This window comes from Spea bombifrons, chromosome 4 (assembly GCF_027358695.1).
Source record: "Spea bombifrons isolate aSpeBom1 chromosome 4, aSpeBom1.2.pri, whole genome shotgun sequence".
NCBI classification, from domain to species: Eukaryota; Metazoa; Chordata; class Amphibia; order Anura; family Pelobatidae; genus Spea; species Spea bombifrons.
This window is the reverse complement of record NC_071090.1, coordinates 9929908-9946054: the sequence shown is the minus strand read 5'-3', so window position 1 is coordinate 9946054 and position 16147 is coordinate 9929908. Positions and strand designations below refer to the sequence as shown.

Genomic DNA, 16147 nt, shown 5'->3' with positions numbered 1-16147 from the left:
CACTCTGGACAAGCAAGCTTATGCTATCGACAAGCAAGCTTATGCTATAATACCCCGTGTATATATACAAAGCAATTTAAAAAAGGAATGCAAATAGTACCAGTTCATTTTTTTTATTTAAAAATATAACAAAAACAATTTTACATTAAAAAGACATTTTTTTTTGCTATTTCACAGAAAGAAAACTAATTCTAGGTTGAAATCAGGTTAAACAGTATTACATTGTAACCATAATACCAAAGTATTTTTTTTCCCCATAAAACCTCACAAAAGTAGGTAGTAAACTCAGCAAGGCTGCTGTTGATGTGACTATATATATATATATATATAATTCAAGCTTCAACTTGGGAAATATTCAAGACACAAACGCTTGGACGCTAAATATCAAGGGACAATAAACCAAAAAGGATAACTAGTTAAAAAGAATGGTAATAATTAGATCTGTTTCAGCCTCAATTATATCCACTGCCTATCGGTGGATAGTTCATAGATCCATAAATCCACCGAGCCATTACGCTACCCGTTATTGTACCGATAAACGTCCTGTGTGATTCCCATGCACAATCACCACATTGAGGGGTTTCTTTATGGCAATGCTAATAAGGTCCGTTACTCCACAGACTTCCATTAGCTTATTGTTTACCAGACAACATAAGGAGTCAGGGTGTTTGTCTTGTACACAGGGTTAGGATAACACATACGAATGGCTAATATGCAGCTGAAAACAATGAAAGCAGCACAGTATTTATTTAAAAAAAAATTTAAATGCATTATTAATCTGTTACTAGTGATAACAAAGTGGCAGCAGTTCCCCCTTTAAGTAATAACCTTCAATTTTAGTTCATTTGTAATGTTATTTTGCTTTCCCTTTAAGAGTAGCATCCTTGGGCAGCAAGTTGACCGATTTGGTGTTAAATCCAGACCGACTACTGCAAGCAGAGATACGATCAATAAAGCGGAAGAAATTGTTTATATTATCTATTATTTTTGCAACGTGAGGAGTGTTGACGTATGTTTTTGGAGGCGTTCCGAGGTGATACATACAAGGGTGGCAATGTCAGTGCTAATGGCTTGTGCCCATGTAGAAGAGCTTACAAAGGATCATGCTATTAAAAATCCCTATTCCTCAAAATGGAGTAAAAGGAAGGAAATAAAAATTTGAGGGGGGAAAAAAAAGGCATATTTCACTTTAGGAATGGCTGTAACCTTTTCTACTGAAATAACTTCAAGAACATGTTCTCCAAATGGCAATAATGGAAAACACAATTGTCATCCATGTCATCATCATCATCGGGAAAACGCTAGTGCTTTAACGACTCGGTGATTGCTCAAGCAGCAATGCTCGGGTTCTTACAAAGTGAACATCTTCAAAGCAAAACAATACAACTTGTTTTGTCCAGAAAGAGACTACATGCTTGAATGTAAAGATTCGAACGGTCTATGTTTTACATTTTCATCCACTGTGAACGTTGCAGAATGGGAAATTCTTGTGTCCAACGAACAGAAACAAAGGCAAAGACAAGGAGAGGTAATCTTGTATGAAATTATTAAAGTCTTCATTGGAAGCAGGACATGAAGAAGAAAATAAAAGAATAAAAATCGAGGTTGTCACAATCTCTGTGAACATATGACTCTGAAACATAGGGATGGAGATAAGATTTCCCATTCATATTTCAACATCACTTTCTTTGTCATTGTCATGGTCACCGTCATAAAATTCATTTGAGGCTTCCGGCCTAAAAATAGATCAAAATAAAAAGCATGTTACGATGAGACAATTCTGTTAACAAAAGGAGCATATTCAGGGATAATTGAGTCTTTCTCTGCGGTACTTGGGTATGAACTTGCTGAGACAAAGTAACAAGAAATTTGTAACACAAAGACACAGCGGGCAAGTAAACATTGCGATAACAATTAAACCCAAGGAAACAGGAAAATCTGATTGCCTCGCAGCGGAGAGAGAGATTTCATTTTTAAAGGCAAAACAGAGAAACTAAATAAAAAGTTAAAGGAAGAAGTGTGAATATTTATTGGACGCATTATGCGGGGTCAAAACACCCCACCAGGAGAAGCTCAGAAGGGTTTTTCAGGCCAGGGAGTTAAAATAATCAGCTATTCTCCATTAAACTACAAAGATAAGTGAATCTGCCCATTAAAAATATTCCCACACGAAAATGTGAATATTTCAAACAAAAAACGAACTCAATTATTTAATAGCTATTGCGTTTTCATACAATGACCTACAATTGAAAATGCCCCTGACCATGGATGTTTCACTTATGTACCGTACAAGCCATTTTGCTATTAAATGTAATGGTGAAATTAAGGACACTTATACCCTCATATGCCCCTAATTAAACATTATACCATTTTTACCTGCCCCTGCAAACGCATGGAAGGAAAACCATCGGGACAAGTCAACAAGTAATGGTGGCCAATGCACTTGCCTGCTATAGTTGTCCTCTGCACCCCTTTCTTCAGGATCTGGCTCATCTGTGCGGTCATAGCTCAACAAATCAGATGGGACATCGTGGATCTGTACGCTCGGCGCATGATTCAACATCTTCAGGTTTTCAAAAATTGTCTGCCTGATTTGGTCTAAATACTGCAAGAGGGGGGAAAAAAAAAAAAAACGCAGAACATTGTTACAACTCTAACTGAAAAAATGACCAAGATCGAGTATTATGTTATTACTTGGTTAAAGGAACAGTTTCATCAAACAAAAACAAACAATATAAAAGAATTGCTCATCAAGGATCAAAAGTGAAAACCTACGGAGCTGCTACAGTGTCAATCATCACACGTTATAAATAAACTTGTTCTGTTAAGAAGAACAAGCTGGCTGCTCCTCACAATCTAGCAAGGCATTCCAAAGGGTTACGAAGTCCTGACTACTTGTGCTTGTCTTTCGGAACTTCGTTAGATAGTTACATAGTTACATAGTTATATAGGCTGGAAAAAAAAGACATGCGTGCATCAAGTTCAGCCTTTCCTATATCTATTAATTTGTTGCTGTTGATCCAAAAGAAGGGAAAAAAAACCCAGTTTCGCTCTTTCCAATTTTGCACTAACCAGGGAAAAAAATTCCTTCTTGACCCCAAAATGGCAGTCAGATTTCTCCTTGGATCAATAAGCCGTTTCCCCATAATTAAAGATTATATCCCCGAATATTATGTTTTTCCAGGTATCCATCCAGTTGCAGTTTAAACGTCTGTACAGACTCCGATAAAACTACCTCTGCAGGCAGAGAATTCCACATCCTTATCGTCCTTCCTGTAAAAAACCCTTTCCTCTGCCTTAGACTAAATCTCCTTTCTTCCAGTCTAAACGCATGACCACGTGTCCTATGCATAGTCCTGTTTAGGAATAGGTTTCCACACAATGGTTTGTATTGGCCCCGAATATATTTATATAATGCTATCATATCCCCTCTGAGGCTCCGTTTTTCTAAACAAAACAGATTAAAACGTGTTAACCTCTTCATAACTATAGTGCTCCATTCCTTTTATTAAACTGTACAAGTTCCCATCACATTTTTAGTGAACAGTTGCTGTTACACACCAGTGACATCGTACGCTTTAATGTCGGTAAGTTCCACAATAAGAAACAATAGTAGGATCGCATATTTTGTCACAGTTCCGGATTTCGTACCTGCCTGGAGTTTTGATTTTCAATTCGCGTACTGACATCAGGGTGCAGGGTGAAATCCGGCGCAAAGTATTCAAAGTATTCTAGAAAGTAAGAACATTACACAATTCCCGATTATTTCAAGTTGTGAGAGTAGAGCTTTGAGTTGGCATTTGGGCGACTCTTTAGAAGGACCGAGCCACATGCTGTTTCCTTGTGCATCATCTGAACAGCTAGTATAAGGTCCCAATTTGACTTCTTTTGTGCATCGTTGCGTTGTTAAGATTAATTTTCTGTGTTAAAGCCTTGGCATCAGTTTATGCTAAAGAAGAGGAATAACTAGGGCACGGCCGCTTATTCCAAAATGTCACCTGTTGTGTTGGGCTCGGAATCTAGAGGAGGCATTGCAATGAGGGATAGGTGCTTTACCAAGGCAGTTCTCATCTGCCTATACAAATCTTAACATACCACTATATGGAAGTTCTTCACTGATCGTCTCATCAACCAGCAGCGATGTTTCATACGTCCTGAAATGCAAATGAACAGATTTTTATTCATAGAAACACAGAATTTGACGCCATTCACCCCAATCCAGTCTGCCCGTTTTTCCCCCCGATGTAAATGCTTGGTCCCGTCCTGGATGCAGTGCAGCGTTATGCCCATCGCAAGCATCTTTAAATTCCCTCACCTTCTTAGCCTGTACCACTTTAGTAGAGAGGCAAAACCCATAATATGACAAATATCCGTCAACCTATAAAACTATTTGTATGTATATACGATGTTACATGTCTTCTTACTGCTGTATTCCTCAGTTACGGATAGTGCAATGTAAATTTCAGAACAGTAGCCAGGAGATCGTTAGATTCAGTGATTGGCTGTGCTCCCCAGGCTCAGGGCCCATTCATTCATAACCAATACCAGTACTCTGAGTGGTTCATTGCTTTGGGATCTACACCTCGAAGAAGCACAATGGAATAAATATATCTCACTGCAAATAAGTCATGCTCTATAAATTCAATGGGAATTTACTGGGTAATTTTAGAGACGAAATTAGGGTGATCACCTGGTCTGGATTGCCCAGGACAGTCCTGCAATGAGGAGTCTGAGTGAAGGAGGTCCCAGCCAATCAAGAGAGACTTCCCAACTCTACCGATTGCTTGAGAGTTCAGAAGACTCTCCTGATAGGCCGAGTCCCTTCACACCAACTCAGTGTAAACTGCAGCCAGCACCAGGTATGTGTGTTTGACTCTGTGTGTGTGACTGTGTTTGTCAGTTTATCACAGTGTTTGTTTGTGTGACTGTGTTTGTTTATGTAACGTCTGGTAATAGAGGAGTTAATTCTCTAAATCTACTCATGCCTGTAATGAGTGTATGTATATTAATAAATGAAATCAACATGGTTTCCAAGGCTTCCTAATAATTAATATATAATAGTATATGCAGGGTGTATGTGAGATATATACATATATAATATAAAATGTATTTTATGCGTATATGACAGTGTGCATATGTGAATCAGTATATATATATATATATATATATATATATATATATATATATATATATATATATACACACACATACATATATATACATACACACACACACACACACCTATGTGTGTAATCGAATCTGCTTCATAGTGTGTCCCTGAATGGCAGAAGAAAAAAAATGCGGTCACCCTAGTGGAATTATGTCATAGGAAGCCTACATGCAACGCCGTAGTATTTATTCACTAGAACTTTCCATACATATTAGTCCTTGTAAATCCGCACGCTGTAATGTTGTAGGCTAATCCATCCACACAGGCTAGACTTGCCCACAAGTTAAAGAGCTATATTATCGGTATGTCATTTCTCACTGACCTTACACGGGGTGGAACTAAAGAATTTAAACCGTCCGTTAAATCGTTTAAGTCTTCTGCTGGAATGGTTTCCAAAGCATTAGAATAAGCTTCATTAGTCTGTTTACATAAATCCTTAACAATGGACTACCTATGTAGCCAGCAGCCTAATTCCCATAAAGAGTCTGAAATGACACCGGCTAAATACAACAGACATGAAAATCCACCATGGCTGCGCGATTATATTTTAGAGTTAAGCGGAAATAAATTATATTTAAAACAATTTATACAAGTTATTTAATAGATTTATTATAACAGCTACAAAATAGTATGAATGAAATTGCAATTTTCGGTTCCAGGTACTTGTAAAATGTTGTCTACTGATTCACAGGCCTTATATGTTATTTAAATGTTAGGTGGTTCCTTTTGATTCACATTCTTCAATGACCCTCCGTATGTTCTAGCGCTAAAGCTCACGAAATCTTCTATTTGCAAATATCGCTCCACAGACAGTAGATATACATATTTGGGGACAATTTCACCGTACTTTGAGTATAAATGTATGTATGTGTATTTGAAAGAAATATATATATATATATATATATATATATATATATATATATATATATATATAAAACTTCACATATGTTTGGTGTGTCAGTAGACAAACGTAATAAGAACAGGTAGCATCAGCCCGTATAGCACCTACAGAAATAAAGATAACCAGTACGCTATTATTAAAAATTTACCAAGAAGCCAAGAGGTCTGTCTCTGAAAATTCCAAAATTGTTGTGTTTAAGTGATTAGTGTGCAACAACCTGTCTGTATTTTATAAAGAGTTTATGGCTCCCATAGGGAAGCTGTTTATGCCTGTTTCATGCACACCGACGGGGCTCATTTCATGAATATTTACAGTCAAGACGAGGGCAGTAAAAAACCGAGTTACCAAATTAAACATCAAAAAGTAACATTTACTACACTTTCAAGGCAGTTATGTCTTAATGATAAATGATTTACCCAGTCCTCAGTCTATGTGAATATGACATCATACATAACGTTGGGTTCTTTAGGAATTCATCCGGATTGGTACACAGCCCAACGCTGCCCATGTTCAGGCATTTCTATAAACCACTTCCCTATTCTCTGCTTTCTACACTAATTACAAAGGGATAGAAAGCTTCGAAAATGTTTATTGAGAAGAAAATTAGGGAAGTGGGAATATCCGCATTACAAATCTTTTATTTATGTTATATGGTGTTAGAAAACACAACATAAAATCAGTTAAAATCAGATTAATATTATATTAATTAAAGGTGTTTTTTTTAAAGTTATATAAAAAGGATCAGGTCATTTACTCACCAGCACCTTGCCACATTGCGCACAGTGTAGCCACCGCCTCCAAGCACCAGTAAAGGTATGTTAAAGCTCTTCACATATTGAACACAATCCCTAGGGTAAGATTGAGACGATAAGTGAACATATAAACATTATAAGAAAGATTTATCCTAATCTCCTGTAAATAGATAAATAATTAAATGCCTGAACATCCTTTGGTTAGTTAAAACAAGTGATGGGGACAAACTAACAGTAGAAAACCACTCTAGTCTATTTCATCACAAGGCACATTAAGAACATCACAATGTTTCTTTCTACACAATCAGTACAAAGGGATTTATTATAGGAAAAATGTCAAGAAAAGGATTTTTCTTAAATACACACATTATATGTGTAGATATGTGCAGAAAGTACATCATTTAGATTTTTTTCACATTGTGCCAAAAAAGCAACCAGTGACTCCTGGCAATTTAAACAGAAAAAGAAAGCAGAAAAATATAAACAGAAAGCAGAAAAATATAAATTCATGATATTACAGAATAACATAATTTGACGGCAGACAAGAACTATTCGGCCCATTAAGCTTGGCCATTTTTCATGATTATATACCGTATTGGCTCGGATATAGGCCGCCCCTGTATATAGGCCGCACCCTAAAAGTTTGGTGCTTTTTAAAGAAAAAGTTTTTTTCTTTAAAAAAGCACCAAAAAAACATGCTACCACTCTGTCCTCCCTCCCCGAGATATGCTGCCACTGTCCTCCCTCCCCGAGATATGCTGCCACTCTGTCCTCCCTCCCCGAGATATGCTACCACTGTCCTCCTCTGCCCCCCCCCCCCGACTTACCGGAGCAGACTCCCGGGTGTCTTGCGGGGCCGGCGGGGGACATCTACGCAATACACGTATACAACTGCACAAGTTGTATTGCGTAGATGTTCCCCGCCGGCCCCGCAAGACACCCGGGAGTCTGCTCCAGTAAGTACGGGGGGGGGCAGAGGTAAAACGCATCGTGTGGACGATCCGCACAATGGGCTTAGACAACCTCCCGTGCCGGCAACCCCCCCGTGGGAAGTGCTGGCAGGGGAGGCTGTCTGAGCGTATCGGGGAGTAGGATACAGGTCCCCTGCACCGCTGCGGGGGATCTGTATCCTAACCCCGCTGCCTGCCCGGCGCCCGGGACTGCATGTCCCGGGCGTCTGGCGCTAGACCCCGAATATAGGCCGCACCCCCACTTTAAAGACTTAAAGTGGGGGGAAAAGTGCGGCCTATATTCGAGCCAATACGGTATGTTTCTAAGGAACGGTTATACAACCACTTACTATACTCAAAAGCTTGTTTGATACTTTTAATAATCTATCTAGTGTAAGAATTAGGATTGTATCTTACCCATGACCCCGAATACTCAAATTGAAGCAACCTAAACGATCACAGCCAAGGGAGTCAGCTCCACACTTGAGGAAAAAAAAAAAAATACAGGAAGATCTAAATATTATGGTATGTCAATTCTTTAGTACACTTAGTAGTAAATATGTATACCAAAGAAATAGTGTAATAAACATGTTTTACCTGTAAAACGATGCAGGTGGGTTGATAGAAATCTACCACTTGTTTAATGACTGGCTGAAAGAGATGTCTATAACCTATATGCAAAAAAAAGTTAAAAATAAAATAATCACAAGCTCTGCATAAGGACTTTTTCTTTAATATTAGGAAAACAGAAATGAAAATTATGATTAGATCTATTAAAATCTGTCCCAATTAGTTAAACATTTTGTCATGTCATGCAAGTAACCAATCTTGATGCTGAAGTCACCTTGTAGGTAGCAACATTATCGCCTATAGAAAATTACTTTAACACTAATTTATAACTTGTTCTTATTGTCTAAGTGGAAGGTCAGTTTTCTCCAGCTTTTTTGTATGCTCGGTTACAGTATATATATATTTTTTTTTTTCAGTTCCATAACCTATCATAACCTTATTCAAGGTAGTTATGCATGATGCACCAAAAGAGATGGCTTCATGGCTCTGCAACTATCAATTTAAGGTTGATTACATTTACAGACAATATAGTGTTAATTAGGATCAACGTTTATCAAACAAGAGTAAATCACTCATACTCATGAGCGAACCAATAGCTCACTCTGATCATCTATGCCATCCCGCAAAGGAACATTGAGGCAATAATATCGTCCACTTTCAGCTCCAACCTCGTACATGTCACCTGAGGAAAACATAAAAAGAAATCCACGACCACAATTAACTAAAAGCAATAAACTAAATAGAACTTCAGTAGATGAACACAACTAATATTTATATCAAGGACAAGAACCTGGATAAAGAAAAATGTAAGAAGAGCTGATGTGACTCTGTATCCAACAAAGGATATAATGAAAGACTCCATTTCTTGGATCAATTCGGCTATAAGAACAACTAAATCTTTATCAAACAGAAATGTTCACGAAATGAGGAGATAATGCCCAAATAAAATATACATTGTATAATACTGATAAGTCGACAATTTTGGTTTGGATTTAGGAGCCAGCCAACTTTTTTGTTTCCTTTTTTATTTTAATTTTCATTTATTACTTCATGTTCTGCAGTTGAAGGATGCCTAATGGGGTAAAATGACATAAAACCCACCTTTCTTCGGTAATTGCACCACTCTGTGCAGTACTGCAGTTAACCCCATAACAAAGGGTATTTTACACCATAAAGACTCAAGCCTGTACCATTATTCTAACACACACCATACAGTAACAGACACACTAACATCTTATGCTCAGAAACATCTTACGGTAACACTCACGCTAACATTCTACACTCATACACACCATACATTAACCCCTTAAGGACAACGGGTGGTCCCTAAACCCATTGAAAACAATGCATTTTGAGCCCGTACATGTACTGGCTTTGTCATTAAGGGGTTAATACACAAACTATGGCATTAGCATGAGTGTCAGCAAATAATGTAACATACAAAACACATGCGAACACCACACATTGGCATATATATACATACACTATACGTATATATAAATACACACTCTAACATGATGCACAGGAAGAGGCTTCTGGTCTCCATGGCAACCTGGCGCCAGTGGCGTGTCGAGCCCTTTTATAATATATTGTATCAATTATCAATCAACACAACACTACCTGTAAAAACAGATGACTTAATACTGGATATTTTGGGTTTCTTTTAAACTGTAAAGCACACCACACATTAACTTCAATACAACATGTTCATAGCTGCAAGTCTTGCTAATGCCCCTAAGCCTAAGTCAAGTAAGAAATAAATAAAAAAAAGATTAAGAGAAAACTCAAACTTACCAGTGCCAGGGAAAAAATAGTTTCCGTATTTGTGAAATGATACCGTCATTACTCTGTCTGTGAGGTAGAAGGCTTCTTGAACCCCATCTCCATGATGTATATCTATATCTATATAGAGAACACGCGGGTGATATCTGAAAGGAGAAGGCAAGACTATTTGATTCGATTGTACACTTCTTTTATGTTTCACAGAGATGTCCTACTATGACGATATCCAACTTCGGGCAAGAAGCTACTACCTGACTTATTAGTTTATATCCCAACTTGCTGCATTAGTCGATGGGAGAATAGGAAGTAAACACCACGGTACTGGTAATTTGTTTTCTTGTCAAGGATCAGTAAAGCAAGCATAATTTGCCTTACTGATCCGTGTGTTCCTTCTGGTAGCCATCCAAGCCCTTGCAAATGCCAAGATTGTTTTAAAGACTTTAAAAAAATATACCACTTTATGAGAGATTCTCACTCAAAAAATAAAATACATGAACAAAATGTAAAGTAAATAAAGACTGATTTAAGCTAACGCGAGCGTGACTATTTAAAAAAAACTGAAATAGACGCTAAAGTGTATTATTTCCTATCACCTGCGTACGTGTAACAAATAAGGGAAAATAATAAAAATCAAGATGGAATTCTCCAGCAGGGAGTGCTTTTGAGCAGAGCGACCATTTTTTTTTCTTCATACTAAATATACTGTAGCTATCAGCTATTCAATAAGTAACGTCCTTACTTTAGAAGCTCCAAGATGCCTATAACAATATCATTAACGTAGCAGAATCCGGACGCCTATAGGGAAAGAAAGAAAAAAAAGCAATGCGGTCATACTACAAAATATCCAAATGTGTTTAATTATATTATATATACACATATATATATTATTTGCGACTTATGCGTACCTCAAATTTTTTTGCATGGTGTAGCCCTCCAGCCCAATTAATTGCAATATCACATATCTGTGTGAAAAATAAAGAATATTTAGGTCATTGTGTAATGCTAAAATACATACAGGCCATTCAGCCGTTCAATAGGAAAAGAATTACAGTTATCTGACATTTGTGTCTGCAGGCCGGCTATGAAATCAGCACAAACTAATAGCAAAGGAACCAAAACCTCTAATATTTGTAACAGATCTGTTTCTGGCAGTATCACTGTTAATAAGTACAGTCTGGACACTATGGAATCTGAAGCATTCAATATTCTAAGAAAAAACAATTAAATAATATTGCCTATTGCTTATAACATTGCTAGCGCAATTAATTAAACCACCCATACCTTATGATTCGTTTGTTATTGTGTAGTTCTAATAACTACATATTGTTTATTTTAATATTTGAACATCATTACACGGGTTTATTTAGTGTCTGAAAGCGTAAAATGTAGGATTTGGGTTCTGCTTAAGAATTAAATTTTTTTAATAATAAAATGAAATTCTGCAAAACACACTATACAGGAGACCTAATATAATATGATAGTAAGGTTAGCCTAGGCTGCAAATAATGTTTATAATAAAAAAATAAATTATATATATATCACAAAATTACTGTAACCTCGTTCTCAGTCACCAGTAATAGGAAGAGTGTCTGTACCTTATTGTTTAGCTGTGTTGCTCCTTGTAGAGAGGCGCCGGTATAACGCGAGCAGAACTCAAAAAGGCCGGGAAAAACAGGACTGAAAAGAGAGAAGAAAAAAAGAGAGAGAAAAAACTCAGACACTTGGACACCAACATGATGGTTTGTCCACATACATTACAAAAAAGGGCCCCGTTACCTTACAGCTCTTAACAAAATATATATAATATATAATATAATATACTGCCTATATTATCACTAAAAGGTATCAGTATCGTAACAAAGAGGGAAAAATAAGTACCCCCAGAAGTAAGAGCTTGCTGCTCCCATGATATACGCAAAAGGTTGGTCTCTAGTACACGTTTTTTAGCAAAATATTTATTTATATAGTGTACAGGACTGTAGAATCTAGTCTTTGAATTTCTATTTTAAACTATATCGCAGCATTTATTACCCTGGTGATGCCCAACATTATTTTCGTACCGTTTCATCCTGCCCTAAAATCCGATACCACATTTTCTCCCACATAAATAGCGAAGAATAAAGTAGAGGGATTAAATAAAGTCTGTAATCAACATAACTGCTCTGAACAAAAAATACAATTGTTATTTATTATTGTACCTAAAGTATCTGAAGCGCTGGCTGCGGGTTTCTGGGACAGACAAGGGGTTTACATTTTATGTATGATTCAGAAGCCCTACCAATGAACAACGCGTATTAAAGTAATGCGGAATTGCTTCAATATGCATTTTTGGTAAGTACTTATCTTTATGAAAAGCTGTAAAATAAAATGGGAGCACTGTATGTGTATGTGTATAAGGGGAAGGTCTCTTTAGACTCCGCAGGACCCTAATACAAGACGCACTGGAGCGGGTGATGATTATAGTGCACCTGCGCAGAAGGGAATATACAATTGCATATGGTAGGATTTTGTGGATCTTCTCTATTCTACTCTTTTGCGTGAAGGAAAACATGTTATAGAGAACTCTATCCATCACATGCGCTTTAATCCATACGATAGCTTTGTGGGCTTTTGAAATTTTTGTGTTGTCCCTATTGGAAGTGCATGGGGGGGGTGCAGCATCTCCCCATATGCATTTGCCATTTTTCTCGAGCTCTTAGCAAACCCGCTGGCAGGGGTCTTTGTGTTTGCATGTGCAGAAAGCAGCCAACTGGTGGCAAAAATAGTTGTACCAGGGGAACTGTGCTGCAGGGCTGCAGCTTCCATGTCAGGTAAGTGACACTAAGGAGACACTAAGCTTATCAGGGAGACCAGAATAGCTCTTACCAAATACTTTTGGCCACATTAAATGCATGCAGAACATATACAGGACAAAAAGTGGTACCATACCTGATTAATACAAAATGTTGAATCTGCTATTGCAGCAACAAAGCGAGTACTTACCAGTCGTCACCAACATTAAAAGCATTCAAGCTCTTGGTAAAACCCTGCATGTTATTGGGGCTCACTCGCTGCAGGAAGTCGATATAATCCTCGGAGTGGAAGCGGCACATATCATGTTGAGAAGCCTGATAAGGCTTGAAAACCTCAAATTAAAAAAACAAAAACGTATTGACTTTGCATGGCAACAACTAGCAGGACGCACATCTTTGTACCATGTTGGCTTTTGTTTGGATGACGAACAACCATTATGTTTCAGAATGGATAAAGAGTTGCAATCCGCAACACACAAAGTAACAAAATAGAGCAAATGCTAACAAATGCAAGACACCATAATTTGGTTCATTACATAAGCATAAAAACATTACAAACAGGATGGAAACGACCAGTCAATGGATTATTATTTAATATAAAAATATACCTATTTTTAATTCAACTACCCCTAACAAAAAGTATTCTAGGATGTTTCAAAAATGAAATAAATCAAAACACTTTGATTAGGTAAAGTCAAACAATACATCTTTGAAGGAATGTTCCTGGACACTATCATAATCCATGCATTCTCTGGGCCACCACTTTAAAAGTTGGTGAGAACAGTTTGTCTAGAGAACGTATCTAATGCAGCTAACATAACCAACCGGTTTCGATCACCCAAAAGCTGATGGAGGACATGGACCTCATCAACAGCTGGAGGATGCAACTAGTTGAACTTGTGAACATTGGGTGGTATGTACCAAAGACAAAATCATTCTAATAAAATTCTAAAACCAAAAAAACTTACAATCATCTTCTTATAAAGCCCATAGTGAAGAACAAGGCTGTGAGTAAGAGCTAGTCGATGAGGCTTCATAGGGTGACCGGTGCCTGAAAGAGAGAGAGAAACATATTATTTCCCTGACTTCTATTAGACATCAACAAAGAGGTTTACTCCCTAGACATTACATTAGAGGGAAGCAGATATATTTCATCACATTAGCTATATAATGATTCAGGGTATCCAAAATGCATCCAGGGTTGGACCTCCAGAAAACATAGGTAACACAGTAAGCCAACATGTCGAGCGACCTCAGCGTGATATAATTATGTCTGATCATACCTTCAACAACAGGAGTGACAGGTAAAAGGTATTGAGTATTTCTTAGCATCAAGAGGCCAAAGTAAATCATCTATAACATGTTCTCCGTGGTTAAAGTGACAGTTATTTGGGGGGGTGAATTAGTGGAGTAAGCAGCGCTTGTCTCACTGATAAATGTCTTTGCACTAATGGACTATATTGTGATTAACTGGTTTATAGTTTTTCGGTACAGATTATAAATTAGGTATTTAAATCTGCCTTCATAAAATGAAGTGTTGACAAATTATGCTAGAAACTAAACTCACACAATTCTTCTCTCTCCCAATTCTGTCATATATAGGAAAACCTAATATACAACACAAAAGAGAACAATTAAAGACCCAATCCAGCACCAGTTACGTTCCTGCTGATACCAGTTACCATACATTGAGCAAGTGACACATCAGATTAATTCTCAAATCAATCAAGTGCTTGGATCATATTTCTTAGCCGTCACTAACGTAAGACAGGCATTATGCGTATTAAAGCTGTGTATTAGTATACATGCCATGACCACACAGATCATCTAGGGTTGGGCACATCTGACCACCAATTAAGCCCTAAACCAGGTTTACATCTACACACTCAGGCTCAAATGTCATCCTATCAAGCTGAAGCCTTGCAGATCTGTACATCATTCATTCAAGCCCTAAACAATCCTTGCACATTAGGACACCCATTGTGCCCCAAGTCTACCACATCTATACCATAAACATATATACCTCCATCAACCTCTGCATATCTGTAGAGCTATAACCTTTGCACACTTGGACGCCCACCTAGATCTAAATTATGGGTCAAAGCCTTATATATTTTCAAAATCAACGAACCCCAAAGCCCATACGTTCTATAAAACAATTCTTACCATAGTGAAAATTCCCCACGTCCGGATCATAAAAATAAGCAACTGTCTTAGCCATAGCGAAAGCTTCCGAAATCCAGTTCCTAACACTGAAAATTCAGCGGCTCAGATCTAAAAACTACTTCCGGCGGCGCTCCAGAAGTGCGTCCCCCAGTCTTCGTGCCAGAGTTGTATACAGAAGAGACACAAAGCTAGCGTATCGTATTGCATCAAATACGGGCGCCATCATATTGGATGCCGATCGCAGCCCTAGTGATACTTCTAATGTTATTCCTATTCTGTTCTCTAATGTTTCGAACTCTAAACCTCACCTAGTTTCCGATTAAGTCCTCGCGTTACTTATTCCTAGAGGAAGCTTAATTTTATTAGCATTTTACTATTCCAATGCTGCGCACCTATAAATGTAATGTCGGCCCACATAAGGTTAGTTGTCCCTGCGTCCTTACCCGGTCTTACCGCTTTGGTAGGAGTTGAGAATTGACAGGAGGGTATCATAGTGCTCTGCAGCCCTAAAAGCTACAATGACGCGTATGGAAACTAGGAAATATGTCTATAAATAATACGTTATATAAATCATTCTTGTACATCATAGCTATCAATCAGTAATTGACAAGGGGTAACGTGATCATCTGGCCTTAAGACTGAGGACACCAAAGAAGGTCCAGTCTGGGTGTGCATCATGGGGGTGTAATAATAAGCATACCTTGGAACTTTTGGGCCCCCGGATATCCGGAGCCTTCCAAGGCATGGTAATAGGGGACCAAGAAAATTTGGGCTTTCAGCGGGCATTTTGGCCAAGGAGTAAAAGAAGGGGTTGTCTATTTTAGGGAGTGTGGCCCCAGAAGTAGGCGATTTGGGGATCTCTTGATCCTCTGTGGCTCCTATGGACAGTTTTTGGTTCGCTCTCTTCTTAATGACGCGACTTTGGATTCCATTTAAATTGTAACCTTTTTCTTAGGCCAGATCCTACCATAAATATAATCTGGAAACCAGGCCAGACCCCATCATAAAATCAGAAGGGCAGAAAAAACATCTGAGCAGGGCATCTTCAAGGTGTGCCGTAAAAT

At 37.9% G+C, this 16147-nt stretch overlaps 1 protein-coding gene across 1 annotated transcript; it reads right to left on the bottom strand.

Annotated features, from left to right (window-relative positions):
- Positions 1-1656: 1656 nt before the first annotated feature.
- Positions 1657-15231, bottom strand: HDAC3 (histone deacetylase 3). Its single transcript, XM_053465577.1, has 15 exons — positions 15084-15231; positions 13886-13968; positions 13108-13250; positions 11721-11802; positions 11031-11087; positions 10865-10920; positions 10138-10271; positions 8945-9025; positions 8371-8444; positions 8191-8255; positions 6830-6919; positions 4096-4154; positions 3652-3731; positions 2448-2605; positions 1657-1736 (listed from the first exon to the last, which is right to left on the bottom strand). Exons 1-15 carry the CDS (start codon positions 15136-15138, stop codon positions 1667-1669), a joined length of 1287 nt encoding a protein of 428 aa, XP_053321552.1. The 5' UTR covers positions 15139-15231; the 3' UTR covers positions 1657-1666.
- Between the last annotated feature and the right edge of the window lie 916 nt (positions 15232-16147).